This window comes from Mustelus asterias, chromosome 30 (genome assembly GCF_964213995.1).
Source record: "Mustelus asterias chromosome 30, sMusAst1.hap1.1, whole genome shotgun sequence".
Lineage (NCBI taxonomy): Eukaryota > Metazoa > Chordata > Chondrichthyes > Carcharhiniformes > Triakidae > Mustelus > Mustelus asterias.
Genome location: NC_135830.1, coordinates 5,325,966 through 5,353,037, shown reverse-complemented (window position 1 = coordinate 5,353,037; position 27,072 = coordinate 5,325,966). Strand labels below are relative to the sequence as shown.

General features: G+C 46.3%; 4 protein-coding genes across 5 annotated transcripts; all 4 read right to left on the bottom strand.

The window, feature by feature from the left end:
• Positions 1-664: 664 nt before the first annotated feature.
• Positions 665-1,532, bottom strand: LOC144480713 (uncharacterized). The gene is made up of 2 exons (XM_078200305.1): positions 900-1,532; positions 665-805 (listed from the first exon to the last, which is right to left on the bottom strand). The coding sequence occupies exons 1-2, from the start codon at positions 1,530-1,532 to the stop codon at positions 665-667; spliced, it is 774 nt and encodes a 257-aa protein (XP_078056431.1).
• Positions 1,533-1,979: 447 nt separating this feature from the next.
• Positions 1,980-2,961, bottom strand: LOC144480984 (uncharacterized). The gene has a single exon (XM_078200609.1). The coding sequence runs from the start codon at positions 2,934-2,936 to the stop codon at positions 2,262-2,264; it is 675 nt and encodes a 224-aa protein (XP_078056735.1). The 5' UTR covers positions 2,937-2,961; the 3' UTR covers positions 1,980-2,261.
• Positions 2,962-5,773: 2,812 nt separating this feature from the next.
• On the bottom strand, positions 5,774-16,067 carry LOC144480987 (uncharacterized). 2 transcript variants are annotated; one of them, XM_078200612.1, is made up of 2 exons: positions 7,661-7,730; positions 5,774-7,095 (listed from the first exon to the last, which is right to left on the bottom strand). In XM_078200612.1, exon 2 carries the CDS (start codon positions 7,003-7,005, stop codon positions 6,484-6,486), a length of 522 nt encoding a protein of 173 aa, XP_078056738.1. In that variant the 5' UTR covers positions 7,006-7,095; positions 7,661-7,730; the 3' UTR covers positions 5,774-6,483. The 2 variants fall into 2 exon arrangements, with proteins under 2 accessions (XP_078056738.1, XP_078056739.1); XM_078200613.1 differs by lacking the exon at positions 7,661-7,730 and adding an exon at positions 15,963-16,067 and having other exon boundaries at positions 5,780-7,095.
• Positions 8,502-26,394, bottom strand: LOC144480990 (uncharacterized). Its single transcript, XM_078200615.1, is given in 3 exon segments — positions 8,502-12,787; positions 20,096-20,758; positions 26,088-26,394. Coding segments are annotated over 3 exon segments (2,028 nt in total). The 5' UTR covers positions 26,375-26,394; the 3' UTR covers positions 8,502-11,709.
• Positions 26,395-27,072: the final 678 nt, after the last annotated feature.

The following is a 27,072-nucleotide window of genomic DNA, read 5'->3' as shown; positions in this document are numbered from 1 at the left end:
CAGGTTGAATGGTGAGTTCTCTGAAGGCACATCTGAAGCTGGCAGAGTTAAGAACTAACTGTTGATCCAACTGCCTTTAACTGCTTCAGCTGATCTGACCCTGACTCTGGCTCAAGCGATGTTCGATGGGCTGGGTTTCAGACACAACCCTTTGTAGTTTATTGCAGTCTCGGTCAGAGCAGGAGCCATATCAAGCTGTAATACATTCACAGAGGATGCTTTCTATGGTGCAGCTGTAAATGTTGGTGAGAGTCGTAGCAGACATGCCGAATTTCCTTAGCCTCCTGAGAAAGGAGAGGTGTTGGTGGGCTTTCTTAACTGTAGCGTCAGTTTGGAGGGACCAGGACGGGTTGTTGGTGATCTGGGCACAAAAACTTGAAGCTTTCATAACTGTTGCTTCTGAATAAAATGTTTCAAAATCACCAATGACACCGACCCCCTTTTTGGGTAATCTCTGACTCCTGGACTAAAATCTTAGTTTCCAGCATTCATCGTTGTTTTTCCTGACTCTAAACCCAGTTGTAAAGGAGCTTCTGTTCCATGTCTCGGAGCTCTGAACTTTGGAAGAGAGCGGCTGGGTCACATTTCTCACACACCTTAGGATTAACCCATACATTTAGTCCTCAATATGATTAACAGCAGCAAAAGCAGCTGAATCCAACCCCTACAGACACTCATGAAGTTGCTGGTGTCTCAGCATTTGCTGTAAGTCAGTGGATCCAGTCCTGCACTCAGAACAGGTGAACAGTTTCTCCCCTGTATAAACTTGCTGGTGTGTCATTACACCATTGCAGCTTTTAAAATTCTGCTCGTAATCAAAACATATAAAATGTTTTATATCAGAGTGAATTTGCTGATGTTTCAGCAGGTTGTATGACTGAGTGAATCCTTTCCCACACACAGCCGGTGAACGGCCTCTCCCCAGTGTGGACTCGTTGATGCATCATGAGACCATTGCTGCTTTTAAAGCTCTGCTCACAGTCAAAACATTGAAAAGGTTTTATATCGGAATGAATTTGCTGGTGTTTCAGCAGGTGGTATGACTGAATGAAGCTCTTCCCACACACAGAGCAGGTGTACGGTCTCTCTCCAGTGTGAATTCGCTGGTGTACAGTGAGTTCAGATGATCGCCTGAAGCCAGTCCCACAGTGAGAGCATCTAAAGGGTCTCTCGTCAGTGTGAACACGTTGATGACAAGTCACTTCACCAGAGGTTTTAAAGCACTTCCCGCAGTCTGGACATTTAAAGGGTCTCTTGTCAGTGTGAACTCGCTGGTGTTTCTGCAGGTTGGATGTAGCAGTGAATCGCTTCCCACACAAGGGGCAGGTGAATGGCTTCTCCTCACTGTGAATGTGTTGGTGCCTCAGCAGATACTTTTTGCTTTTAAATGTTTTCTCACAGTCAGAACATTTGAAAGGTGTCTGATCAGTGTGAACATACTGGTGTGTCAGCAGGCTGGATGACTGACTGAATCCCTTCTCACAGGTGGAGCAGGTGAACGGCCTCTCCCCAGTGTGAGCGCGTCGATGCATTTCCAGTTCAGAAGGGTAACTGTATCGTTTCCCACAATCCCCACATTTCCACGGTTTCTCCATGGTGCCGATGTCCTTGTGTCTCTCCGGGTTGGACAATCAGTTGAAGACCTGTGCACACACAGAACCTGTGTTCGGTTTCTCCCCGCTGTGAATGGTGTGATGTTTTTTTCAGACTGTGTAACTGGTTAAAGCTCTTTCCACAGTCACTTCAGTGGAACACTGTCACTCGAGTGTGTGTGTGTGTCTCAGTGCTTTTCCAGTCACACTGATGTTTAAAACCTTTTCCCACAGACAGAAGGCGGACATTTCTCCTTTCACATTCAATGGCCGATGATATTCAGGTTTGAAAGAATGATGGTGTTGAGCTAGTTTCCTGAACAGCTGCAGTCCTGGGGTGTAGGTGCACCAACAGTGCTATTTGGAATGAAATTTCAGGATTTTGTGCCAGTAACAGTGCAGGATGGTCAAAAATATTTCAAAGTCAGGGTGGTGAAGAATTGGAGGTGAACTTCCAGGAGACGGTGTTCTTGGATCAAGGGAAAGCATCACAGATGGTGCTTTCAAACAGGGACTTTACAGCTCTGAAAATCTGCAACACAGCCAAGATATTTAAGAGCCAGCCAGTTATAGAGTTTGTTAAGATCAGCAGGAGCAGGCCAAATATTATCAGATTATCAGTATTAAATGTGATTAACAACAGCAAAAATAACAATCCAACTAGTGCAGTTACTTATGAATTCGCTGGTGTGTCAGCAGGTTAGATGGCTGAGTGAATCCTTTCCCACACACAGAGCAGGTGAATGGCCTCTCCCCAGTGTGAGTGCGTTGGTGTATCACTAGGTTAAAGGACTTTATGAATCCTTTCCCACACACGGAGCAGGTGAATGGCCTCTCCCCTGTGTGAGTTCGCTGGTGTATCAGCAGGTTGGATGGGTGAGTGTATTCCTTCCCACACACAGAGCACGTGAACGGTTTCTTCCCCGAATGAACTCTCTGGTGGGCAATGAGATTGGGAGAAGACCTGAACCTCTTTCCACAATTGGTGCAGCTGAATGGCCTCTCCTCGCTGTGGGTTTGCTGGTGTTCCAGCAGATGGGAGGATCGAGTGAATCCCTTCCCACACTCGGAACAGCTGAATGGTCTCTCGCCGGTGTGAACTCGCTGGTGTGCAGTGAGGTTGGATGAAGACTTGAACCTCTTTCCACAGGAAGCGCAGCTGAACGGCCTCTCCTCAGTGTGAGTTTGTTGATGTGACTGGAAACAGGACAACTGAGTGAATCCTTTCCCACACACAAAGCAGGTGAATGGCTTCTCCCTAGTATGAATGCGTCGATGATTTTCCAACAGGGATGAATATTTGAAACCTTTACCACATTCCTCACATTTCCATGGTTTTTCCATGTTGTCGATGTCCTTGTGTCTCTCCAGGTTGGATGATCAGTTGAAACCTTGTCCACACACACAACACGTGTACAGTTTCTCCCAGCTGCAAATAGTGTGATGTTCTTTCAGGCTGTGTAAAGCTCTTTCCACAGTCAGTTCACTGGAACACTCAGATGGGTGTGTGTGTGTGTCTCAGTGCTTTTCCAGTCTAGCACCCTGCAAAAGAAATTCAGGAAAATGATATAGAGTATGGATAGAAACTCTGAACAGACAGTTCTAGTTTCTCTGGAACACTTTTTCCTTTCTTGTTCCCCCAAATCAGTAAATCCCCGTCCCACACACTCTCCCTCCTCCCTGGGCTGAAATCCAAACCCATCTCACCATCTCTTTCCTCCACTCCCAGTTTTCTCCCTCCCTCTCCTCTGTCTGGGTTCAGTTCTCCAGCTCCTGTCTGCAGACTGACAAAACCAATGGGTCTTATTGGGGGTGTTGGGGCCTCCAGCGGGTGTTTGTGAATCCTCCCCGCCCACCTCCCAGGGTTTCCTTCCTTCCCAGAGATCAGAGTCCTCATTGATTTGAGGCCAAAGTGTAACCTCTTATTTATTGTCCCCCTCCCCCATCCTCTGATGTGAACCATCCTCCAGTGGCTGAGCCAGGATGGGGCCGTTAACCTGGGCCTGTTCCCGGGAGGGAGGGAGGGAGAAGCCCCGCAGCTGCAAACCAGGGAGCTGACAATGATTCTGAAGGGTTTGCGGATCCACAAAGTGTTTCCAAATCCTCCCAGCCACCGCCTAACGCTGGCTCCGCTTCTCCGGGACAAACAAGCGCCAAGGACAGCAATGACACTGCGCATGCTCCACATCACAATGCCCGGGCACTGATTGACGGCAGCTCCGGACCAATAGGAAGAGGGGGGGGGGGGCTGGAGGACCGATCGGGAGCGGCTGGTCCTCCAACCAATCGGAGTGAATGAGGGGCGGGGCTGGAGGACCGAGCGGGAGAGGCTGGTCCTCCAACCAATCGGCGTGAATGAGAGGCGGGGCTGAGCCCAGATCTCCCTCATTGGCTGAAACTCTGCATCATTGTGAAAGCTGCTTTGTGTCAAAAGGTGTGGAGATGCCGGCGTTGGACTGGGGTAAACACAGTAAGAAGTTTAACAACACCAGGTTAAAGTCCAACAGGTTTATTTGGTAGCAAAAGCCACACAAGCTTTCGGAGCTCTAAGCCCCTTCTTCAGGTGAGTGGGAATTCTGTTCACAAACAGAGCTTATAAAGACACAGACTCAATTTACATGAATAATGGTTGGAATGCGAATACTTACAACAAATCAAGTCTTTAAGAAACAAAACAATGTGAGTGGAGAGAGCCTGTCTTGATGCTCTCTCCACTCACATTATTTTGTTTCTTAAAGACTTGATTAGTTGTAAGTATTCGCATTCCAACCATTATTCATGTAAATTGAGTCTATGTCTTTATAAGCTCTGTTTGTGAACAGAATTCCCACTCACCTGAAGAAGGGGCTTAGAGCTCTGAAAGCTTGTGTGGCTTTTCATAGAAAAAAAATCATAGAAACCCTACAGTGCAGAAGGAGGCCATTCGGCCCATCAAGTCTGCACCGACCACAATCCCACCCAGGCCCTACCCCCACATATTTACCCGCTAACCTACACATCCCAGGACTCTAAGGGGCAATTTTTAACCTGGCCAATCAACCTAACCCGCACATCTTTGGACTGTGGGAGGAAACCGGAGCACCCGGAGGAAACCCACACAGACACGAGGAGAATGTGCAAACTCCACACAGACAGTGACCCGAGCCGGGAATCGAACCCGGGACCCTGGAGCTGTGAAGCAGCAGTGCTAACCACTGTGCTACCGTGCCGCCCAAATTTGCTACCAAATAAACCTGTTGGACTTTAACCTGGTGTTGTTAAACTTCTTATTGTGTCAAAAGTTCAGGAGAAAACTGGACCTTTCTGTTTGTGGCTTTAAACAGATGGAGCCCTGTGGGTGCGGAGCAAACAGATGGAGCCCTGTGGGTGCGGAGCAAACAGATGGAGCCCTGTGGGTGTGGAGCAAACGGAGCCCTGTGGGTGTGGGGGCAAACAGATGGAGCCCTGTGGCTGTGGAGCCTGGTGTTGTGAGTCTTCTTGCAGTGTGGAGCAAACAGCTCAACATTTGTCTCTGAGATGGGTTCACTCAGCACAGAAAGCATGGATTAATTCAGGAAATTATACTATATTCTGCACTTTTCCAATACCTTTCACTGTATACCAATACATGTGACAATAATAAATTCAATTCAATGTTTGCACTGACCCAGAGAAAAGTTTTGAAACTACAAAAGGAACAATACAGCTTGGTATGACTGTTGCTCTGTCCAAGACCGCAATAAACTACAAAGGGTTGTGAATGGAGCCCAGTTCATCACGCAAACCTGCCATTGACTCTGTCTACACTTCCCACTGCCTCAGAAAAGCAGCCAGCCTAATCAAGGATCCCACACATTCCGGACATATTCTTTTCCACCTTCTTCCATTGGGAAAAAGATGCAAAAGTCTTAGGTCACTTACCAACCGACTCAAGAACAGCTTCTTCCCTGCTGCTGTCAGACTTTGAATGGACCTACCTCGTATTAAGTTGATCTTTCTCTACACCCTAGCTATGACTGTAACACTGCATTCTGCAGCCTCTCCTTCCCTTCTCTATCTACAGTATGCTCTGTCTGTATGGCGCGCAAGAAACAATACCTTTTCACTGTATATGAATACATGTGACAATAATAAATCAAATCAAATAATATTCTTGAGCCTTGAGATGGGGAATGTAGACAGAGGGAGGCCAGACAGGGAACACCTAAATAATTCTAATAACTTTATTCAACTTTTCTCAATAGTAAACACACTTACAATAAATTAAGGATTTGTAAATGAATCAGGTTCTAAGAGATAATATTGAAGATAAGATTAGAACCTGTATACAAACATGAATAGACGAATGATCTGAAAGAATAGACAATGCTTGTTCGCAACTCCAAACCACTGGCTAAAGAACCAAAGACAAAGGCATCACTAATTCTTTCAGAAAGATATGAACCATTCAGGTAGACAGCATGAGAAAAGGAATTGATGATATCACACAGACTCACTATTTACTTTTACAAGATGAATTAATGGTTTTGGTGTTTCAGTTTATAAAAACAGGAAATGTTAGCATGTTACCATCGAGTTATCGAGACCTTATTAAAACCAAAAGGGTTAAATACACAAAAACTTAGGGTTCTTAACCAGGTCTACTTTCGACCAGACTAACCAGATGAGGAATAATTCGCTCAAAACTCTGACTGATGAATCCTCCTGTGAGTATCCAGTCATCTCATGGTCTTGGTCTGTAATGAGCTATGTAATAGAAATAAAATATGAAATCAAAGTCTCATTGTTTCCTAGTTTCTGAGCTTGTTTAAAGGGATGCAAATAATTCAGTAAAAACTGGGAGTGTGTTTAGCTTTTCGAAACGACACATTACAACAATTTAAAATTAACCCCAGGATTTTTGAAAAGCCCTCTATTCACACAAACATACACACAGTGCTTGTTGATATGTTAGAAATTTAAATGAGCAGGTAAATGGCCTCTCTCCGGTGTGAATTCGCTGGTGTTCAGTGAGTTGTTCTGATCCCCTGAACCCGATCCCACAGTGGGAGCACCTGAATGGTCTCTCATCAGTGTGAACCCGCTGATGGCGCACCTTATTTGCAGAAATTTTATAGCCCTTCCCACAGTCTTGACATTTAAATGGTCTCTCATCCGTGTGAATTTGCTGGTGTTGCATCAGCCCTGACGATCGAGTGAATCCCTTCCTACACTGGGAACAAATGAACGGCCTCTCCCCAGTGTGAATTCGCTGGTGTGTTAGCAGCCCTGATGATCGAGTGAATCCCTTTCCACACTCAGGGCAGGTAACTGGCCTCTCCTCAGCGTGACTGCGCTGATGAGTTTCCAGCTCAGATGGGGATCGGAATTCCTCCTCACAGTCCCCACATTTGCACGGTTTCTCTCCAGTGTGAACAGTTCTTTTTCCTTCCATGTTCAAAATTCTCCGATATTCAAGCTGCAATAAATTGGGCGATTCCGTCCGATTTTGATGTGTTTGATTTGTGTTTCATGACTGCAAAATCTAAAGATTGACATTAAAAAAAGAAAAAAAGGCGTGAGACAGAACTCACAAAAACACAAAGGCAGGTTGTGAAATTGAGCTGAATGAATCTGGTAACTTGTGGGGCCGGAACTAGAAAAAGTGACTATGGACACTGCTGGTTCATTGTTAAAAACCTAACTGGCTCACTGACGTCCTTCAAGGAAGGGAACCTGCTGCCTGGTCTCGTCTACACAAGACTTCGGCCCCTATAAGAACATAAGAAATAGGAGTGAGATTAAACCATTGAGGCCCATAAATACATGCATCTTGCTGCCTAACGCCCCCCACAAAGATGGCGACCGTACACGTGCCTTGCTGCCCAAATGCTCCCGACAAAGATGGCTGATATTGATCCCAATAAAGATGGCGGCTGCGCTGCCCATTGATTTTACAACCAACATCTTTCGAGAACAATCACCCAGGGCCTCGGGCTTCTTATTTGCGGTTTGAGGCCCACACCCGGTTTCTATGAATTTCCCTTTCCTACACAGGATGTTTATGAAGCCTCCTTTCTCACCCGCCGGTTCCATTTAACCTCACTCACCCGCTGTCTCCAATTAATCTCTGCTTTCCCTGCGACTCCCACACCACCCCGTCCGGCCACTGTCATCACCAGCACTGCGCATGCTCCAGTCAGAGCGGCTCTGCGTACTGAAGATAGGGCGTATTCTCACTCTCGGTGCATGCTGGGCACCAGCACCACCATTGACCAGTGATATTTTCTGCTCCAATTACAACGGAGTCATAGATATCAGGAAATTAAGTCAGCGACACAGCATCCAAACGTGTGGGACCTTCTCCATAGTTCCATTTTGGATTTTATTAAAAGCAAAAAAACATTCTAAATGTCAAGTGTGAAGTTACTGGAATCTCAGCAGGTGGTGTGAACAAGTGTCTTTTTTCTCTCAAAGAGAACATTTTAACAGCTCCTGAGCACAAAGAATGCACTGAGTGAATATCAATTGCTTTGAACTTTTAGAGCTGGAATGATAACAGGTGGAAAAACTAAATGGACCCCTTTGCAGGTGATGTATCTGAATGGTTTCCCCCTGATATGATTGTTGTTATGTCAGTAAATGGGATGATCAAGTTTTCTTTTATTCATTCATGGGACATGGGTGTCGCTGGCACTCCAGCATTTACTGCCCATCCATAGTTGCCCTTGAACTGAGTGCCTTGCTAGGCCATTTCAGTGGACCCTCTGTGGCTCTAGAGGCCAGACCAGATAAGGACGGCAGATTTCCTTCCCAAAGGACATTAGTGAACCAGATGGTTTTTTGCGACAATTGGCAACAGTCTCATGGTCATCAGTCGATTCTTAATTCTAGATATTTTTATTGAATTCCAATTCCACCATCACCATTCCTGACAGAACATTTGATTTGATATGATTTATTATTGTCACATGTATTGGGATACAGTGAAAAATATTGTTTCTTGTGCGCTATACAGACAAAACATACCGTTCATACAGTACTTGGGGAGAAAGAAAGGACAGAGTGTAGAATATAGTGTTACAGTCATAGCTAGGGTGTAGGGAAAGATCAGCTTAATATATGGTAAGTCTATTCAAAAGTCTGATGGCAGCAGGGAAGAAGCTGATCTTGAGTAATTGGTATGTGATCTCAGGCTTTTGTATCTTTTTCCTGACAGAAGAAGGTAGAAGAGAGTATGTCCAGGGTGCATGGGATCCTCGATCATGCTGGCTGCTTTTTCGAGGCAGTGGGAAGTGTAGACAGAGTCAATGGATAGGAGGCTGGTTTGCATGATGGACTTGGCTACATTCACAACCTTTCGTAGTTTCTTGCAATCTTGGTCAGAGCAGGAGGCTAACGAAGCTGTGATACATCCAGAAAGGATCCTTTCAATGATACATCTGTAAAAATTGGTGAGAGTCATAGCAGACATGCCAAATTTTGTTAGCCTCCTGAAAAAGTAGAGGCATTGGTGGGCTTTCTTAACTCTGCAGCGTGGAGGGACCAGGACAGGTTGTTGGTGATCTGGACACTGAGGAACTTGAAGCCCTCATCCATTTCAACTACACCACTGTTGATGTAGACAGGGGCATGTTCTTGACTATGCTTCCTGATGTTGATGACAATCTTCATGGATAATGTTGGTCTGAGGAATCGGGTGATCGCCAATGGGACTGCTTCGAGTCTGTGGACTGGTCAATATTTAAGAACTCAGCAATGAACTGGAATGAGTACGCCATCTCAGTAACTGACATTATTAGTAAGTGCATAGAAGACTGTGTGCCAAAGAAGAAAATCCATGTGTTTCTCAACTGGAAACCATGGATGAACAACGATATCCACTGATGCTGAAGTCCAAGCCTGAAGCATTCAAGTCATGTGACCCTGACCTATATAAGAAATCCAGATACAATCTACAGAGAGCTATCAAAGACGCCAAGAGTCAATACTGGACCAAGCTAGAGTCCCAGGCTAGCCACATGGCCTCCCATCAACTTTGAAAGATGTAACAGGCTACAAAATGAAGGCATATAGAATTGCAGGCACCAATGCACCCCTCCCTAATGAGCTCAATGCATTCCTGCAGAGGGCAGCACAGCAGCAAAGCTGATTGGCTATTGGTGTGAAAATCTGCATCTTTGTTCACGTCAGCCTTTCCAGAAAGGGGTCCTGAACAAGACACCCTCAAATTTTCAAGGGGACACAACTATCCAGCAGAGGAGTGAAGTTGATTGACTGTTGGTGTGGAAATCTGCCTTTTGTTGTGATATCATAATTTGCTAACGATATTTTTACCCTCATTTGAAATGTGTCTAAGTCTGACCATGCTTCATAGGCATCCAGTGGATCATCTATCTTGTCAATGTCATCATTGAACCTGAACAGAAGATCCAAGACTTCATCTGTATTGAACTGATGGACATCCAGATCACAAAATATTTTGTTTATGATTTTCTTTTTGTTAGTAAGTGACAAGGCCAAGACCAGACCTTGTTTCCTCCTTCGTGGGGATGTAACCTGTGTCCACTTCATTCTTCCACTGGTTATATGGTTCAGATTTCGGCAGGTAATCAGACCCTGACAATTCCCACTTGCTTTCAGCCATTTCCCACAAAAGCTCCTGGGATTGTAATCTTCTGTCTGAAATATACTTTCCTTTAGTTTTCAAACTTCACCATGAGACAAACATTCTCTGTTTCCATGTTATAATCCTGACAGTCTTATGGTGAAGGAAGAAACTGGAGCCAATCTGTACTTGGAATAGTTTTATTTACAGAGTGAAGCATTGCAGGTATATAACTCCTAACTCCACTCTATGTCAGCAAGTTAGTTGCACTCAAAATCATCTAATCAATGCCCTCCATCTATATATTTTTAACTTCAAATTATACAGGTAACACCCAGAGTTGGAGCAGATAATAGGTTGAATTGGAGTGATTGCCGTGATGTTTAAACAGGAGTTGGATCACTCGGGGAATCTCCCACAATCAGGGCAGACGAATGATCTTTCTCTGTGTAAATTTGTTGGTGTGTAGGCAGGCAAGATGACTCAGTGAATCCCTTCCCACACTTGGAGCAGGTGAATGGCCTCTCCCCAGTGCGAGCTTCCTGGTGTCAGCAGGTGAGATGACCGAGTGAATCCCTTCCCATACTCGGAGCAAGTGAAATGTCTCCCTCAGTGCAAACCTGCTGGTGGTTGCACAGCTTGGATAATCGACTAAATCCCTTCCCACAGTCAGGGCAGATAAATGGCCTATCTCCCGTATGAAATCTGTGGTGTCTCTGCAGAGTGGATAACTAAGTGAATCCCTTCCCACAGTCAGAGCCGGTGTGTGGCCTCTCTCCAGTGTGAATTTGCTGTTCTTCCTGCAGAATGGAGTTAGTGAACCTCATACCACAGTCAGCACAAGTGAACGGCCTCTCCCCAGTGTGACTGCATTGATGGGTTTCCAGTGCAAATGGATAATTGAATCCCTTCCCACAGTCCCATTTCCACAGTTTCTCCATGGTGCTGGTGTCTTGTGTCTCTCCAAGTTGGATGTTCAGTTGAAGCCTCATCCACCCACACAACACGTGTACAGTTTCTCCCAGCTGTGAATGGTGTGATGTTTTTCAAGCCTGTGTTACTGGTCCACAGAGAATCAAATGGGTTTGAGAAAACGAATGTATTCCTTCAGTGCCGTGATGACTCTGATTGAAAGATACAGCGTCGCTACATTTATTATGATACTAATCTAGTAAATAAGAAATGCACTGAATTAGGAAATGATAAAAAGGTCAAACGGGTAACTGAAATGTCTCCTCACAGTCTCTAGATTTCCACGGTTTCTCCCGAATGTGACTGTAGTTGTGAATGGTGCTGCTTCCTTCCATGTTCAAAGTTTCCTGCTTTTCAATTTACTTTAAATTGTGCAGCTCCATCCAATGCTGATTTGATGTTTTGTGTGAGCTTCCTGACCCCAGATCCTCCCTTTATAAGATCAATTATATTAACATCTATAACAGAGCTGGAGTTTTTTTTCAATTCAGCAGAAACAGGCCCAAATGTACATGGTTCAATCTGAAAATTAACAGGAAAAATCCAACCACAATAGTTACTTGTGAATTCGCTGGTGTCTCAGCAGATTGGCTGGGGTGACAAATCCCTTTCCAGACTGGGAGCAGGTGACGGCTTCTCCCTAGTGTGAATTCACTGGTGCCTTGCTAGGTGGGATGGCGTACTGAATCCCTTCCCACACTGGGAGCAGATGAAAGGTCTCTCCCCAGTGTGAACTCGCTGGTGTGTCAGCAGATGGGATGACTGAGTGAATCCCTTCCCACACTGAGAGCAGGTGAATGGTCTCTCCCCAGTGTGAATTCGCTGGTGTATCAGCAGGTAAGATTGGTTAATGAATCCCTTCCCACACCGAGAGCAAGTGAACGGTCTCTCCCCAGTGTGGATACGCTCGTGTCTCAGTAAATTGGCAGAGTCAGCAAATCCCTTCCCACACTGGGAGCAGGTGAACGGTTTCTCCCCAGAGTGAATTCGCTGGTGCATTGCTAGGCGGGATGGCCTATTGAATCCCTTCCCACACTGAGAGCAGGTGAATGGCTTCTCCCCAGTATGAACACGTTGGTGTGTCAGCAGGTTGGATGACTGAGTGAATCCCTTCCCACACACAGAGCAAGTGAACGGCCTCTCCCCAGTGTGATCTCGCTGGTGTATCAGCAGTTTGGCTGAGCGAGTGAATCCCTTCCCACACTCGGAGCAGGTAAACGGTCTCTCCCCAGTGTGAACCCGTTGGTGTAACAGCAGAGTGGATAACTGAGCGAATCCTTTCCCACACTGGGAACAGATGAAAGGCCTCTCCCCAGTGTGAACTCGCTGGTATGTCAGCAGATAAGATTGGTTAGTGAATCCCTTCCCGCACTGGGAGCAGGTGAACGGTCTCTCCCCAGTGTGAAGTTGCTCGTGTCTCAGCAGATTGGATGAGTCAGCAAATCCCTTCCCACACTGGGAGCAGGTGAACGGTTTCTCCCCAGTGTGAACTCGCTGGTGCATTGCTAACTGGGATGGTCTATTGAATCCCTTCCCACACTCGGGGCATGTGAATGGTTTCTCCCCAGTGTGAATTTGCTGATGTCTTGCTAGGTGGGATGGCCTATTGAATCCCTTCCCACACTCAGAGCAGGTGAATGGCTTCTCTCCAGTGTGACTGCACCGATGAATCTCCAGTTGGGATGAGAAATCGAATCCTTTCCCACAGTCCCCACATGTCCATGCTAAATCCCTGTTGTGACTGCAATTATGTTCTGAAAGACCAGATGATAAGTTGAAGTCTTGTCCACACACAGAGCACATGTATGGTTTCTCTCCAATGTGAATGGTGCATTTTTCTTCCATGTTCAAAGTGCAATGATATTCAGGTTACAATAAATTGGCCGACTCCATCAGATTCTGATACGATGTTTGGTTTCAGTTTCCAAACTCCAAATCCTTTTCTAAAACCCTGTGAAATTGATATAAAACAGAAAAAAGGGAGTGAGCGAGAACCCACAAAAAGACAAAGGTAGCTTGTGAAATTGAGCTGAAGGAATCTGGGAATTTGTGGGGCCGGCATTGCTGGCTTGTCATAAAAATCCAACTGGTTCCCCAATGTTCTTCAAGGAATGAAACCTGCCACCCAGTCTGGATCTACACAAGACTGTGGACACTGTGGGAGGAGACAAAGAGAAATAGGAGAGAGCGGGGGTGAAGGAGAGGGATTTTATACATCTACAACTCAACAAGAACTTTGACAAAATCTCCCAAACCCTCAACCTCCATGACCAAGGACCAGGGTAGTAGGTTAGAAAGGAACCCCATCAACTCCAAGTTCCCCTACAACTCACACATCATGCTGACTTGTCTGACATCCTGTACTAAAAGAACATGAACTTTTTTTTAATGTAACTACTGGGAAGACTGAACCCATTGTGCTCAGTCCCCACTGCAAATTCCACTCCCTCGCTAGCAACTCTATCCCTCTTCCTGGCAACTGTCTGAGGCAGAACTAGGCTGTTCACAACCAGGATGAAATATTTCACCCTAGGTTGAGCTTCCAACCACATATTCAGATCATCATCAAGGCTGCCTACTTCCAAGGAGACAGAGGTTCAAGGTGAGAGAAGGAAAGTTTCAGGGAGATGTGAATGAGGAAGTTTTTCACGCAGAGAGTGGTGGGTGTCTGGAACGCGCTACCAGAGGAGGTCATCGAGTCATAGAGATTTACAGCATGGAAACAGGCCATTCGGCCCAACTTGTCCATGCCGCCCTTTTTTTAAAACCCCTAAACCAATCCCAATTGCTCATATTTGGCCCATATCCCTCTGCACCATCTTACCCGTGTAAGTAACTGAATGCTTTTTAAAAGATAAAATTGTACCCGCCTCTACTACCTCTGGCAGCTTGTTCCAGACACTCCCAACCCTGTGTGTGAAAAAATTGCCCCTCTGGACACTTTTGTATCTCTCCCCTTAAACCTATGCCCTCTAGTTTTAGACTCCCCTACCTTTGGGAAAAGATATTGACTATCTCGCTGATTTGTGCCCCTCATTATTTTATAGACCTCTATAAGATCACCTCTCAGCCTCCTACACTCCAGAGAAAAAAGTCCCAGTCTATCCAGCCTCTCCTTATAACCCAAACCATCAAGCCCCGGTAGTATCCTCGTAAATCTTTTCTGCATTCTTTCTCATTTAATAATATCCTTTCTATAACAGGATGATCAGAACTGCACACAGTATTCCAAGCGTGGCCTTACCAATGTCTTGTACAACTTCAACAAGACGTCCCAGCTCCTGTATTCAATATTCTGTGGTGGGAACACACACTAGCAACATTTAAGAGGCATCTGGATGGATAATGAATAGGGAGGGAATAGAACATAGAACATAGAACATAGAACATTACAGCGCAGAACAGGCCCTTCGGCCCACGATGTTGCACCGACCAGTTAAAAAAAAAAAAAAAAACTGTGACCCTCCAACCTAAACCAATTTCTTTTCGTCCATGAACCTATCTACGGATCTCTTAAACGCCCCCAAACTAGGCGCATTTACTACTGATGCTGGCAGGGCATTCCAATCCCTCACCACCCTCTGGGTAAAGAACCTACCCCTGACATCGGTTCTATAACTACCCCCCCTCAATTTAAAGCCATGCCCCCTCGTGCTGGATTTCTCCATCAGAGGAAAAAGGCTATCACTATCCACCCTATCTAAACCTCTAATCATCTTATATGTTTCAATAAGATCCCCTCTTAGCCGCCGCCTTTCCAGCGAAAACAATCCCAAATCCCTCAGCCTCTCCTCATAGGATCTCCCCTCCATACCAGGCAACATCCTGGTAAACCTCCTCTGCACCCTCTCCAAAGCCTCCACATCCTTCCTGTAATGTGGGGACCAGAACTGCACACAGTACTCCAAGTGCGGCCGCACCAGAGTTGTGTACAGTTGCAACATAACGCTACGACTCCTAAATTCAATCCCCCTACCAATAAACGCCAAGACACCATATGCCTTCTTAACAACCTTATCTACTTGATTCCCAACTTTCAGGGATCTATGCACACATACACCTAGATCCCTCTGCTCCTCCACACTATTCAAAGTCCTCCCGTTAGCCCTATACTCAACACATCTGTTATTCCTACCAAAGTGAATTACCTCACACTTCTCCGCATTAAACTCCATCCGCCACCTCTCGGCCCAACTTTGCAACCTGTCTAAGTCTTCCTGCAAACTACGACACCCTTCCTCACTGTCTACCACACCACCGACTTTGGTGTCATCAGCAAATTTGCTAATCCACCCAACTATACCCTCATCCAGATCATTAATAAATATTACAAACAGCAGTGGCCCCAAAACAGATCCCTGAGGTACACCACTTGTAACCGCACTCCATGATGAATAATTAACTCGCACTCTGACCAGAATAGAGAGATACAGACCGAGTAAGGGCGGAAGGTTTTTTTTAAGTTTAGTGAGGCCATCATGGTCAGCACAGGCTTGGAGGGCCGAAGGGCCTGTTCCTGTGCTGTTCTTTGTTCTTCCACCTCAGTGACATCGCCCGACTCCCCCAGTCTCAGCTCATCTGGGACCCTCACCCATTCCATTGTGACGTCTGGAACCTCCCAGCACTCCTTCATTGCGCATGCACCAGACCGCACACCATCCCCAGTAAATATGGCGGCTGTTTACACGGGCCTCTCTCGGAGAAAAGCCTGAGCAGCTTCCGCCGCTACAAACTCCGCATCGGAGCTTCGGCCCACACGGGATGTTTATGAGGCCTCCAAACCTACCCGCCGGCTCCCTCCCTCCCTCATGACCCATCCCACGGTATCTCACCGGCTGATAATTTCCACAACCGCCTCGATCGTGAGTTCTCATCGGCACTGCGCATGTTCTCAGTCACAACAGGAGTGTTCTGGTCTGGACCCGCCCCTCGTTCACTCCGATTGGCTGGAGGACCAGCCTTACTGCTCGGCCATCCAGTCCCGCCCTCTCTTTCTATTGGTCCAGAGCCGCCGTCAATCACTCCCAGGGCATTGTGAGCTGGAGCATGCGCAGTGCCAATGCTAGGCTCAGGCTGCAAAGCCGCAGGAGCAAAGCCTCAGAGATTGAAATCAATGGGTTGCTGTAAAGCAGGAGGTCAGGGTTACAGCCAACAACAACTTCTATTTATTTAAAATCCTTAACATCAGAAATCATCCCACTGCATTTCACAGGAACATCCAGATACATCAGGATATATTAGCACAGATGACCAAAAGATTGGATAATCAAAGAAACCCTGCAGTACAGAAAGAGCAAGAAGTTTAACAACACCAGGTTAAAGTCCAACAGGTTTATTTGGTAGCAAAAGCCACACAAGCTTTCGTAGCCTTAAACTCCTTCTTCAGGTGAGTGGGAATTCTGTTCACAAACAGGGCACAGAGACACAAACTCAATTTACAGAATAATGGTTGGAATGCGAATACTTACAGCAAATCAAGTCTTTAAGGTACAAACAATGTGAGTGGAGAGAGCATTAAGACAGGTTAAAGAGATGCGTATTGTCTCCTGTCTGGAGATAATACACATCTGGATTCAATCGATTGATATGGGAAGGCAAAAGTGTAACCAAAACAGGGAAAGTCCGTGTGGACAATGTGGGGATACCGGGAAGGGATTCTATTATCTCTCTGATCGGGAAATTCATCGATGCTGTCACACTGGTGTGAGGCCATTCACCTGCCCCCTGTGTGAAAAGGGATTCACTCAATTTTCAAATATGTTGCGACACCAGCAGGTTCACACCAGGGAGAAACCCTTCACCTGCTCCCAGTGCGGAAAGGGATTCACTCAGTCATCCCACCTGCTGACACATCAGCAAGTTCACACTGGAGAGAGATCGTTCACCTACCCAGTGTGTGAAAAGAGATTCATTGGTCCTGCTGAGACACCAGCGAGTTCACACTGGGAGAGGCCATTCTTCTTCTTTGTGTGTAAAGGAATTTGCTGATAACCACAGCAAGTGGGCTGCAGTTGGAAGAATTTTTATTTATATAGTGCCTTTCACAACCTCAGGGTATCTCTATGCGCAGTAAGCCTCCACAAACAGAAATGTGATGATGATCAGAAATAATCTGTTTTTCGTGAGGTTTATCGAGATTGAAAGACACAATGAATTTAAAATAGAATTTTACAATAAGTTTGAAAACAATGTTACTCAATCTGAAACTAGGGTCTTAAATCTAAACAGAGGTAACCGCAAAGTTATGAGGAGGCAACTTGTTTGTGGTGGATTAGGAAAATACCAAAAAGCTGTGGATCCATTATCAACAAATGTATTCCCATAAACAAAGCTGATAAATGACTGAGTCAATCTCTTCCCCCACACACAACCACCATCATCTGGAAGGACAAGGACAGCAGACACATGAGAACACCACCTGCTGGAAATTCCCCTCCAAGCCACATGCCATTGTGACTTGGAAATATATCGCTGTTCCTTCACTGTCACTGGATCAAAATCCTGCAATTCCCTCCCTAACAGCACTATGGATATACCTACACCACATGGACTGAAGTGGTTCAGGAAGGCAGCTCATCACCACTTTCTCGGTAAATTTATGCAAAAGTCTGAAAACATGTACCAAATGACTCAAGAACAGCTTCTTCCCAAAAGTCATCACACTCTTGAATGGTCCTATTAAGCTGACATTTCTCTTCACCCTACCTGTACCTGCAATACTATATTTTGCACCCTATCCTTTCCTTCTCCCCGTGTACTCTATGAAAGGTATGTTTTGTCTGTATAGCGTGCAGGAAATAATACTTTTCACTGTATCCCAATATATTTGACAATAATAAATCAAATCAAAATTTAATGCTCATGTTCTGAAGTGGAAATCATGCAGAGCAGCCACACCAAACAGTGCCAGTGAGTAGAAAAACTCCATCTGCATTGCCCCACCAAACACTCCCAGCCCATAATGAGCTGGGTTCCGGGCGGTTAGTTACCAGGCAATGAAATTATGTCATAAAGCAACACCATTTAATCCAGCTGGTCCTCTCTTTGACCTTTTAAAGATGGAGAACTGGGACATCCTATCTCCAAACACATTCCCCCCCTGTTCACACTGAGAATTCCAGACTGGAGAACTGGGACATCCTGTCTCCAAACACATCCCACCCTGTTCACACTGAGAATTCCAGACTGGAGAACTGGGACATCCTGTCTCCAAACACATCCCACCCTGTTCACACCGGGAATCCCAGGGTGGAGATCTGAGACCAGACAGGATAGATGCAGGAAAGATGTTCCTAATGGTGGGGCTGCCCAGAACCAGGGGGTCACAGTCTGACGATGCAGGGTAGACTGTTTTGGGGAGATAAGCAGAAATTTCTTCACCCAGAGAGTGGTCAGCCTATGGAATTCGCCACCATAGGGAATAGTCGAGGCCAAAACTTATGTTTTCAAGAAACAGTTCGATATAGCGCATGAGGTGAAGGGGATCAAAGGATATGGGGAGAAGGTGGGATCAGGCTATTGAACTGGATGATCAGCCATCATCAAATGAATGGTGGAGTGCGTTCGATGGGCCGAATGGCCTCCTCCTGCTCCTATTTTCTATGTTTCAAACATATTCCTCCCTGTTCACACAGACTCTCGGGGTGGGAAGTGTGATGTGTTTGGGACAAATTGCTATTTGTAAAGTGAAGGTAGATCAGCAGCAGGAGTTAGTGAAGAGAGTGATGATAACCAGGCAGACACACTTACCAGGAAAGCTTCTCCAGAGGAGATTCCATGGGATTCACCCAAAACACAATTATTGCCACCCTGACACAATGGAAATGTTCAAGATGTTCAAGGGGTTCAATAATCGAGTAGAGATTTGATGAGAAACCTCTTTACCCAGTGAGTATTTGCCATGAATGGATTAAGGCAGTGGGCGGTTGAGCCGCTTTCACGGTGATGTTCGCAGTCGGGTGTCCCTGGAGTGGAACACATGGTGTCCATCAGCATGACTAAGATCCTCCATGACCAGTGGGCAATGTGGGGGCTGGAGTGCTTCATTTCTCCCCAGAACCACATCCTGTTTTGAAATTTGTAATTTTCCTTTGGGGGTTTTGTTTTTGGTGTTCACAGGAATCTGTCTGAGGCTCTGACATCCAGGAAGCTCACCTATTTTGGACATGTGTTGTAAATAGGGAGGGATGGCACAGTGGTTAGCACTGCTGCCTCACAGCGCCAGGGATCTGGGTTCAATTCCGGCCTCGGGTCACTGCCTGTGTGGAGTTTGCACTTTCTCCCGGTGTCTGTATGAGTTTCCTCCGGGTGCTCCAGTTTCCTCCCACAGTCCAAAGATGTGTGGGTTAGGTTGACTGGCCATGCTAAATTGACCCGAGTGTCAGGGGAATTAGCAGGTAAGTATGTGGGGTTACGGCAATAGGACCTGGGTGGGATTGTGGTCGGTACAGACTCAATGGGCTGAATGGCCTCCTTCTGTACTGTAGGGATTCTATGATTCTCTATGAGTATTTGGAAAAAGAGGGACTGCAAGGCAAAACACCTGGAAAATGTGTGCAAGGAAGGCCCAAGATGGCACGGGTGGATAATATCAGAATGTGGACTAGTCTCTCGATGGGATAGGCAGTGAGGGCAGTTGAGAAATCAGTGGAGAAAGATTGTTCAGAGTGCGGCCAACCCTGAGAACGAGGATGGAAGAAAGACAAGACACCTGTAGTGATAGGAAAGACTATTTACTATCCAGGATAAAATGAATACACCACATCTGCTTCTGTGGATCATTTCAGTGGAAATGTGCTCTCCCAGGCTCGAAGAGCATCAGCCCACTGGAAGACATAAGACTGGCCAGTCCTGCTGAGCAAAACCCTCCGACCCTCCCACTTCACCAACTGTCAGAATGAACATGGTTCAGTCCTGGATGTGATTAACAGCAGCAATAACAGCAGAATCCAACCCCTGTCATCACTTGTGAACTCGCTGGTGTCTCAGCAGGTGGGATGAATCACTGAATCCCTTCCCACACCCGGAGCAGGTGAATGGTTTCTGCCCGGAGTGAACTCGCTGGTGTTTCAGCAGGTTCGAAGATTGAGTGAATCCCTTCCCACAGTCACGGCAGGTGAATGGCCTCTCCCCAGAGTGAACTCGCTGGTGTGTCAGCAGGGTGGATGAGTGAGTAAATCTCTTCTCACACTCTGAGCAGGTGAACGGCCTCTCTCCCGTGTGAACTCTCTGGTGTCTCAGTAGGTGAGATGAATCACGGAATCCCTTCCCGCACTCAAAGCAAGTGAACGGCTTCAGCCCAGAGTGAACCCGCTGGTGTTTCTGCAGATTTGAAGACTGAGCGAATCTCTTCCCACACTGGGAGCATCTGAATGGTCTCTCTCCGCTGTGAACCCGCTGGTGTGTCAGCAGGGTGGATAAATCACTGAATCCCTTCTCACACTCTGAGCAGGTGAACGGCCGCTCCCCAGTGTGAACTCGCCAGTGTGTCAGCAGGGTGGAGGAGTCTTTAAATCCCTTCCCACAGTCAGAGCAAATGAACGGCCTCTCCCCAGTGTGAACTCGCTGGTGTCTCAGCAGAAGGGATGGATTAGTGAATCCCTTCCCACATTGAGAGCAGGTGAATGGCCTCTCTCGACTGTGAACCTGTTGGTGTGTCAGCAGTGTGGACGACTGAGCAAATCCCTTCCCACACTTGGAGCAGATGAATGGTCTCTCCCCAGTGTGACTGCGTCGATGAGTTTCCAGCTCAGACGGGGACCTGAATCCCTTCCCACAGTCCCCACATTTCCACAGTTTCTCCATGGTGCCGGTGTCCTTGTGACTCTCCAGGTTAAACAATCAGTTAAATCTCACATGGAACACGGGTACAGTCTCTCCCGTTGTGAATGGCGATGTTTTTTCAGACTGTGTAACTGGTTAAAGCTCTTTCCACACTCAGTGCACTGGAACACTCTCAATCAGGTGTGTGTGTGTCTCGGTGATTTTCCAGTCACACAGATGTTAGAATGGCCGATGGTTTCACATCCCAGTGAATTGAGTGGCTCAGATCTTGATGTTTGTTTTGAGATTTCTGTCTCAAAATTCTCCCCTTCTAATATCCTGTAAAAAGAGTTCACAAAAGTCACCACTATTAGTGTAGGATAAAAATTCAGAACAGACAGTTTTAGTTTCTCTGGAACAATCTGTCCTCTCATTCCCCCAAAGCTGTAAATCTGTCTATTTTTCCTCCATTCTCAGTCTGCTGTCCCTCCAACACTCCTGAAGATGCTAATTCATGTTGATTGACAGATCAATACATAATGCTTCCTGTCCTCAACACAGAGACCATAACATCATGGAAAGTAGGAGGAATAGACCATTCGGCCCATTGAGCCTGCCATTCCATTCAATAAGATGATGGTTGATCCGATTGTGCCCTTAACTCCACGTTCCCGCCTGTCGGCCATAACTCTTGTGGATAACAATCTGCCTAACTCAGCCTGACGCAGCCTCCACTGCTCCCTGGGGAAAATAATTCCAAAGACCCCCTGAGGGAAGAAATTTCTCCTCCTCTCCATTAGAAATGAGAAACCCTTTATATTTGGCATTCTGCCCATGTGGGGAAATAACCTCTCTTCATCTGTCAAGCTACCTTGGGCAGCACGGTGGCACAGTGGTTAACACTGCTGCCTCACAGTGCCAAAGATCCATGTTCAATTCCCGGCTTGGGTCACTGTCTATGCGGATTCTGCACATTCCCCCCGTGTCTGTGTGGGTTTCTTCCAGATGCTCCGGTTTCATCGCACAGTCCAAAAGACGTGCTGGTTAGGCGCACTGGCCAAACAAAATTCTCCCTCAGTGTACCCAAACAGGCACTGGAGTGTGGCGACTAGGGGATTTTCACAGTAACTTCTTTGCAGTGTTAGTGTAAGCCTACTTGTGGCACTAATAAATAAAATTTAAACTTAAAAAGATTACCCCTCATTCTTCTAAACTCCAATGAGTACAGGCTCAACCGTTCCCAATAACACAACACCTTCCCAGGTATTAGACTGGTGATCCAGTATAACGTGGGAAAATGTGAACTTGTCCACTCAGACAGAAAGAACAGAAAAAGCAGCAGCTTATTTAAATGAATTGCAGAACAAAGAACAATACAGCACAGGAACAGGCCCTTTGGCCCTCCAAGCCTGCACCGATCATGTGTTCCTAACTGGACCATCCGTTTGTATCCCTCTATTCCCAGTCTGTTCATGTGGCTATCTAGATAAGTCTTAAATGATCCTAGCGTGTCCGCCTCAACCACCTTGCTTGGTAGTGCATTCCAGGCCCCCACCACCCTCTGTGTAAAAAACTTTCCCATACTTATCTGTATTGAACCTTGCCCCCCTTACCTTGAACTTGTGACCCCTTGTGTTTGTCATTTCTGACCTGGGAAAAAGCTTCCAACTGTTCACCCTATCTATGCCCTTCATAATTTTATAAACTTCTATTAGGTTGCCCCTCAAACTCCGTCTTTCCAGGGAGAACAACCCTAGTTTACTGAATCACACCTCATAGCGAATACCCTCCATACCAGGCAACATCCTGGTAAACCTTCTCTGCACTCTCTCCAAAGCCTCCACGTCCTTCTGGTAGTGTGGCGACCAGAACTGGACGCAGTATTACAAATGTGGCCTAACCAACGTTCTATATAACTGCAACATCATATGCTAACTTTTACCCTCGATGCCCCGTCCAATAAAGGCAAGCATGCCATATGCCTTCTTCACCACCTTTTCCACCTGTGCTGCCACCTTTAAGGTTCTGTGGACTTGCACACCCAGATCCCTCTGTGTGTCTGTACTCCTGATGGTTCTGCCATTTATTGTATAGCTCCCCCCTGCATTAGATCTCCCAAAATGCATCACTTTGCATTTATCTGGATTAAATTCCATCTGCCATTTCTCCGCCCAATTTTCCAGCCTATTTATATTCGGCTGTATTTTCTGACAATGTTCATCACTACCCGCAACCCCAGCAATCTTTGTGTCGTCCGCAAACTTACTAATCAGACCAGCTACATCTTCTTCCAAATCATTTATATATATCACAAACAGAACTCTGAGGTACAGAGCAATCTGGGTGCCTTGGCAGGTGAATCACAAGTTAGTTTCCAGGTGCAGGGTTAATACTCAGGTCCATGAACTCCACCACCGTGCACCCCACAAACTGTGTCACCCTCATCAGCGATACTATCCTCCTCCCTGACCACAGTCTGAACCAGACCAATTGCAATCTTCCTTTCCTATTTGACCTCGAGTTGAGCTATTGGCGACATATCCTCACCGTCTCTAATATTACTGTTTCCACCTCTAAGACAATTAGATCCATCCTGCCTCAGTTCATTTGCTGCTGAACTTCTCATCTTGCCTTTGTTACTTTCAGATTTGACTTTTCCAACGCTCTTCTGACCGATCCCCCATCTTCCATTCTCCATAAACTTACCCTCCTCCAGAACTCTCTGGATGGTTGGCAGTTTAGTGGGAAAGAGTGAATAGAACGGAAGATGGGTTTCATGGACAAGATTAGCTCTTGAAGGGATAAGGGGAGATGGAGAGAAACTGAAGAAAGAAGTCAGTTTAAGGCCTGGGCTGGGCAGATCTTCAGAACAATTTTGAACTTCCGGGGTAGTGGAAGGGAGGAAAGCAGCAGAGGCAGCTGATCAGATTGTCTCAATCTTAGTGACAATGGGGCAGCACAGAGGCAGAGTGGTAGCATTGCTGCCTCACAGCGCCAGAGACCCAGGTTCAATTCCAGACCAGGTGGGCAGTTTGCACGTTCTCAAGTCTGTGGGGGTTACCTATGGGTGCTCTGCTTTCCTCCCACAGTCCAAAGATGTGCAGGTTAGGTGGCTTGGCCATGATAAATTGCCCCTTAGTGTCTAAAGATATGTGGGTCGGGCGTATTGGCCATGATGGATGCATGGGGATAGGGCCGAGGTAATATGCTCTGTTGGAGAGTTGGTGCAGACTGAATGGGCCGAACGGCCTCCTTCCACATTGCAGGGATTCTATGATTCCATGAGCTCCTCACACTCGTTGCTTTGGCAAGAATGGAGGAGACTGGGGATACCGAGGATGTTTTAAAAAGAGCTAACTTGTGTTAGAGATATTAAAATTATTAACCACACTGGCTGTTCCAACACAAAGCTGATTTATTTGACTTTTATCCAGAATATTAACACATATGATAGGGATCGAGTTTATCAACATCAGCAGAAACAGAGCACAAAGGTATTTTTTAAGACAAATGATAGAAGAATATCAGGAAGGTCAATGCAATAAGAAGATTGGATTAAGTAAACCCAAATTACTGTGGATGCCTGAAATCTGAAATAAAACAGAACATTTGGGAAAAACTCAGCAGGTTTGGCAGCATCTGTGGAAAGAGAAACAGAGTTAACGTTTCAAGTCTGTACAGATCAGGTAAGAATGGCAGATTTCCCTCCCTCAAGGACACTAATGAACCAAAGATCCAATTTCCCTCCCTGTCAAGTTGAGATTAGGGAAGGGGATCAGAGTGAAGGTGTAAAGATTATGGGTGAAGACTTGAAGAATATGAGTAGCTTCAAGTACTTGGGGTCAGTGATGGGAGGAGATGGAAATTTGGAAATGAAGAAACAGATTAGCTGTGGCTGGAGTAATTGGAAGATGTGCAGTGGAATATTCGGTGATAGAAAATTATCACTGAACTTGAAAAGGAAGAATCTACAATCACAGAAAATAGTTGAGGCCAAAACATTGTGTGATTTCAAGAAGAAACTAGATATAGCTCTTGGGACTAAAGGGATCAGGATATTGAATTCGATGATCAGCCATGATCATAATGAATGGCGCAGCAGGATCGAAGGGCTGAATGGCCTACTCCTGCTTCTAGTTTTTATCTTTCTATGTAGTGGAGAAGAGATTGAAATGGTCTGGACATCTGTTATGGAGAGTGAGGGAGGAAATGTGGTGAGGGGAGTGATGGACATGGGACTGTCAGGAAGAAGGAGAGGAGGAATGTCTAAGACCAGATGGAAAGATGTGGTGGACAGAGACAGAAATACAATGGGATTGGGAGAGGAATGGTGACTGACAGGAGGAGATGGTGAAGCAGCTTTGTGGTGATTCCAAGTAAAATGGGAAGAGGAGGAAGAAAAACACCCAGATCCCAGTGAACATGGATGTGGTTAACAGCAAAACCAAATTGTGGTAGTTACTCGTGAACTGGCTGGTGTCTCAGCAGATTGGATAACTCGATGAATCCTTTCCCGCACTGGGAACAGGTGAATGGTCTCTCCCCAGTGTGAATTCGCTGGTGCCTCTGCAGGTTGGCTGACTGAGTGAATCCCTTCCCACATTTAGGGCAGGTGAATGGCCTTTCCCCAGTGTGTGTGCGCTGGTGTTTCAGCAGGGTGGATAAATCAGTGAATCCCTTCCCGCACTCGGAGCAGGTGAACGGTCTCTCCCCGGTGTGAAGTCAGGTTTGTTGATCTCCTGAACCCAGTCCCGCAGTCAGTGCACTTGAACGGTCTCTCGTCCGTGTGAACGCGTTGATGGGACATCAGTTGGCTGGAACTTTTATAGCACTTCCCACAGTCTGAGCATTTAAAAGGTCTCTCGTCAGTGTGAACTCGCTGGTGTATCAGCAAGTCAGATGGCCGAGTGAATCCCTTCCCACACTCGGAGCAGGTGAATGGCTTCTCCCCAGTGTGAACCTGCCGGTGAACCAAGAGGTTGGATAATTGAATTAATCCCTTCCCACACTCAGAGCAGATAAATGGCCTCTCTCCAGAGTGACCTCGCTGGTGCGTCTGTAGGTGGGATGACCGAGTGAAACCCTTCCTACACACGGAACAGGTGAATGGCTTTTCCCCAGTGTGATCACGTTGGTGTGTCAGCAGGTGGGATGACTGAGTGAATCTCTTCCCACACTGAGAGCAGGTGAATGGCCTCTCCCCAGTGTGAACACGCCGGTGATTCAGCAAGGTTGCCGACCGAGTGAATCCCTTCCCACACTCGGGGCAGGTGAACGGTCTCTCCCCACTGTGAAGTCGCTGGTGATTCTGCAGGGCAGATGAATGAGTGAATTCCTTCCCACAGTCCCCACATTTCCACACCTTCTCCCTGTTGTGACTGCGCTTGTGTCTCGACAGGCCAGCTGACTGGCTGAAGCCTCGTCCACACACACAACACACGTACAGTTTCTCTCCACTGTGAACAGTGCTTTTTCCTTCCATGTTCAAAATCCGATGAAATTCAGGTTATGATAAATTAGGTGACCCCCGTCAGATTTTGATGTGATGTTTGATTTCTGTTTCCTGACTGCAAATCCTCCCCTTCTAAAACCCTGTGAAATTGATTTAAAACAGAAAAAAGGGCGTGAGAGAGAACCCACAGAACACAAAGGCAGGTTGTGAAATTGAGCTGAATGAATCTGGTAATTTGTGGGGCAGGCACTAGGAAAACGTGACCATGGAAACTGCTGGATTGTCACAAAAATCAGACAGGTTCAGTAATATCCTTCAGGGAAGGGAACCTGCCGCCTGTTCTGTGCCTTCACAAGACTCTGGACACAATGGGTGAAGAGAGATAGAGAGTGATATATATACACATAATATATACATACACACGAGAGAGATTGCCCCAATACAAACTTCACTCCCTAACCGCGCTATCCTTCTCCCGAGCAACTATCTGAAGTGAAGTTAATTTCACAACATTACTGCCATCCTTTACCCAAAACTGAGCTTCCGACCCTGTACCTCTAGACTTAACCACCCCATCTCTGAAATCTCCTCCATCACACAACCCTGTGAGATATCTGTACTGATCTAATTGTGGCACCATGAGTGTGCCACATTTCAATCACACCAACACTGTGAAAAAGTGTGTGTAACTGGAAAATACAGATCAACATCCACAACCAACACCCGCC

Bases quoted from the DNA above. Each gene is read 5' to 3' on its own strand.
- LOC144480713 (XM_078200305.1), bottom strand. From the start codon at position 1,532: ATGCATCGACGCGCTCACACTGGGGAGAGGCCGTTCACCTGCTCCACC. The intron at 806-899 runs GTGTGGGAAAGG...GATTACGAGCAG, and splicing joins AGAGGCCGTTCACCGGCTGT to AATTTTAAAAGCTGCAATGG.
- LOC144480984 (XM_078200609.1), bottom strand. From the start codon at position 2,936: ATGGAAAAACCATGGAAATGTGAGGAATGTGGTAAAGGTTTCAAATAT.
- LOC144480987 (XM_078200613.1), bottom strand. From the start codon at position 7,005: ATGGAAGGAAAAAGAACTGTTCACACTGGAGAGAAACCGTGCAAATGT.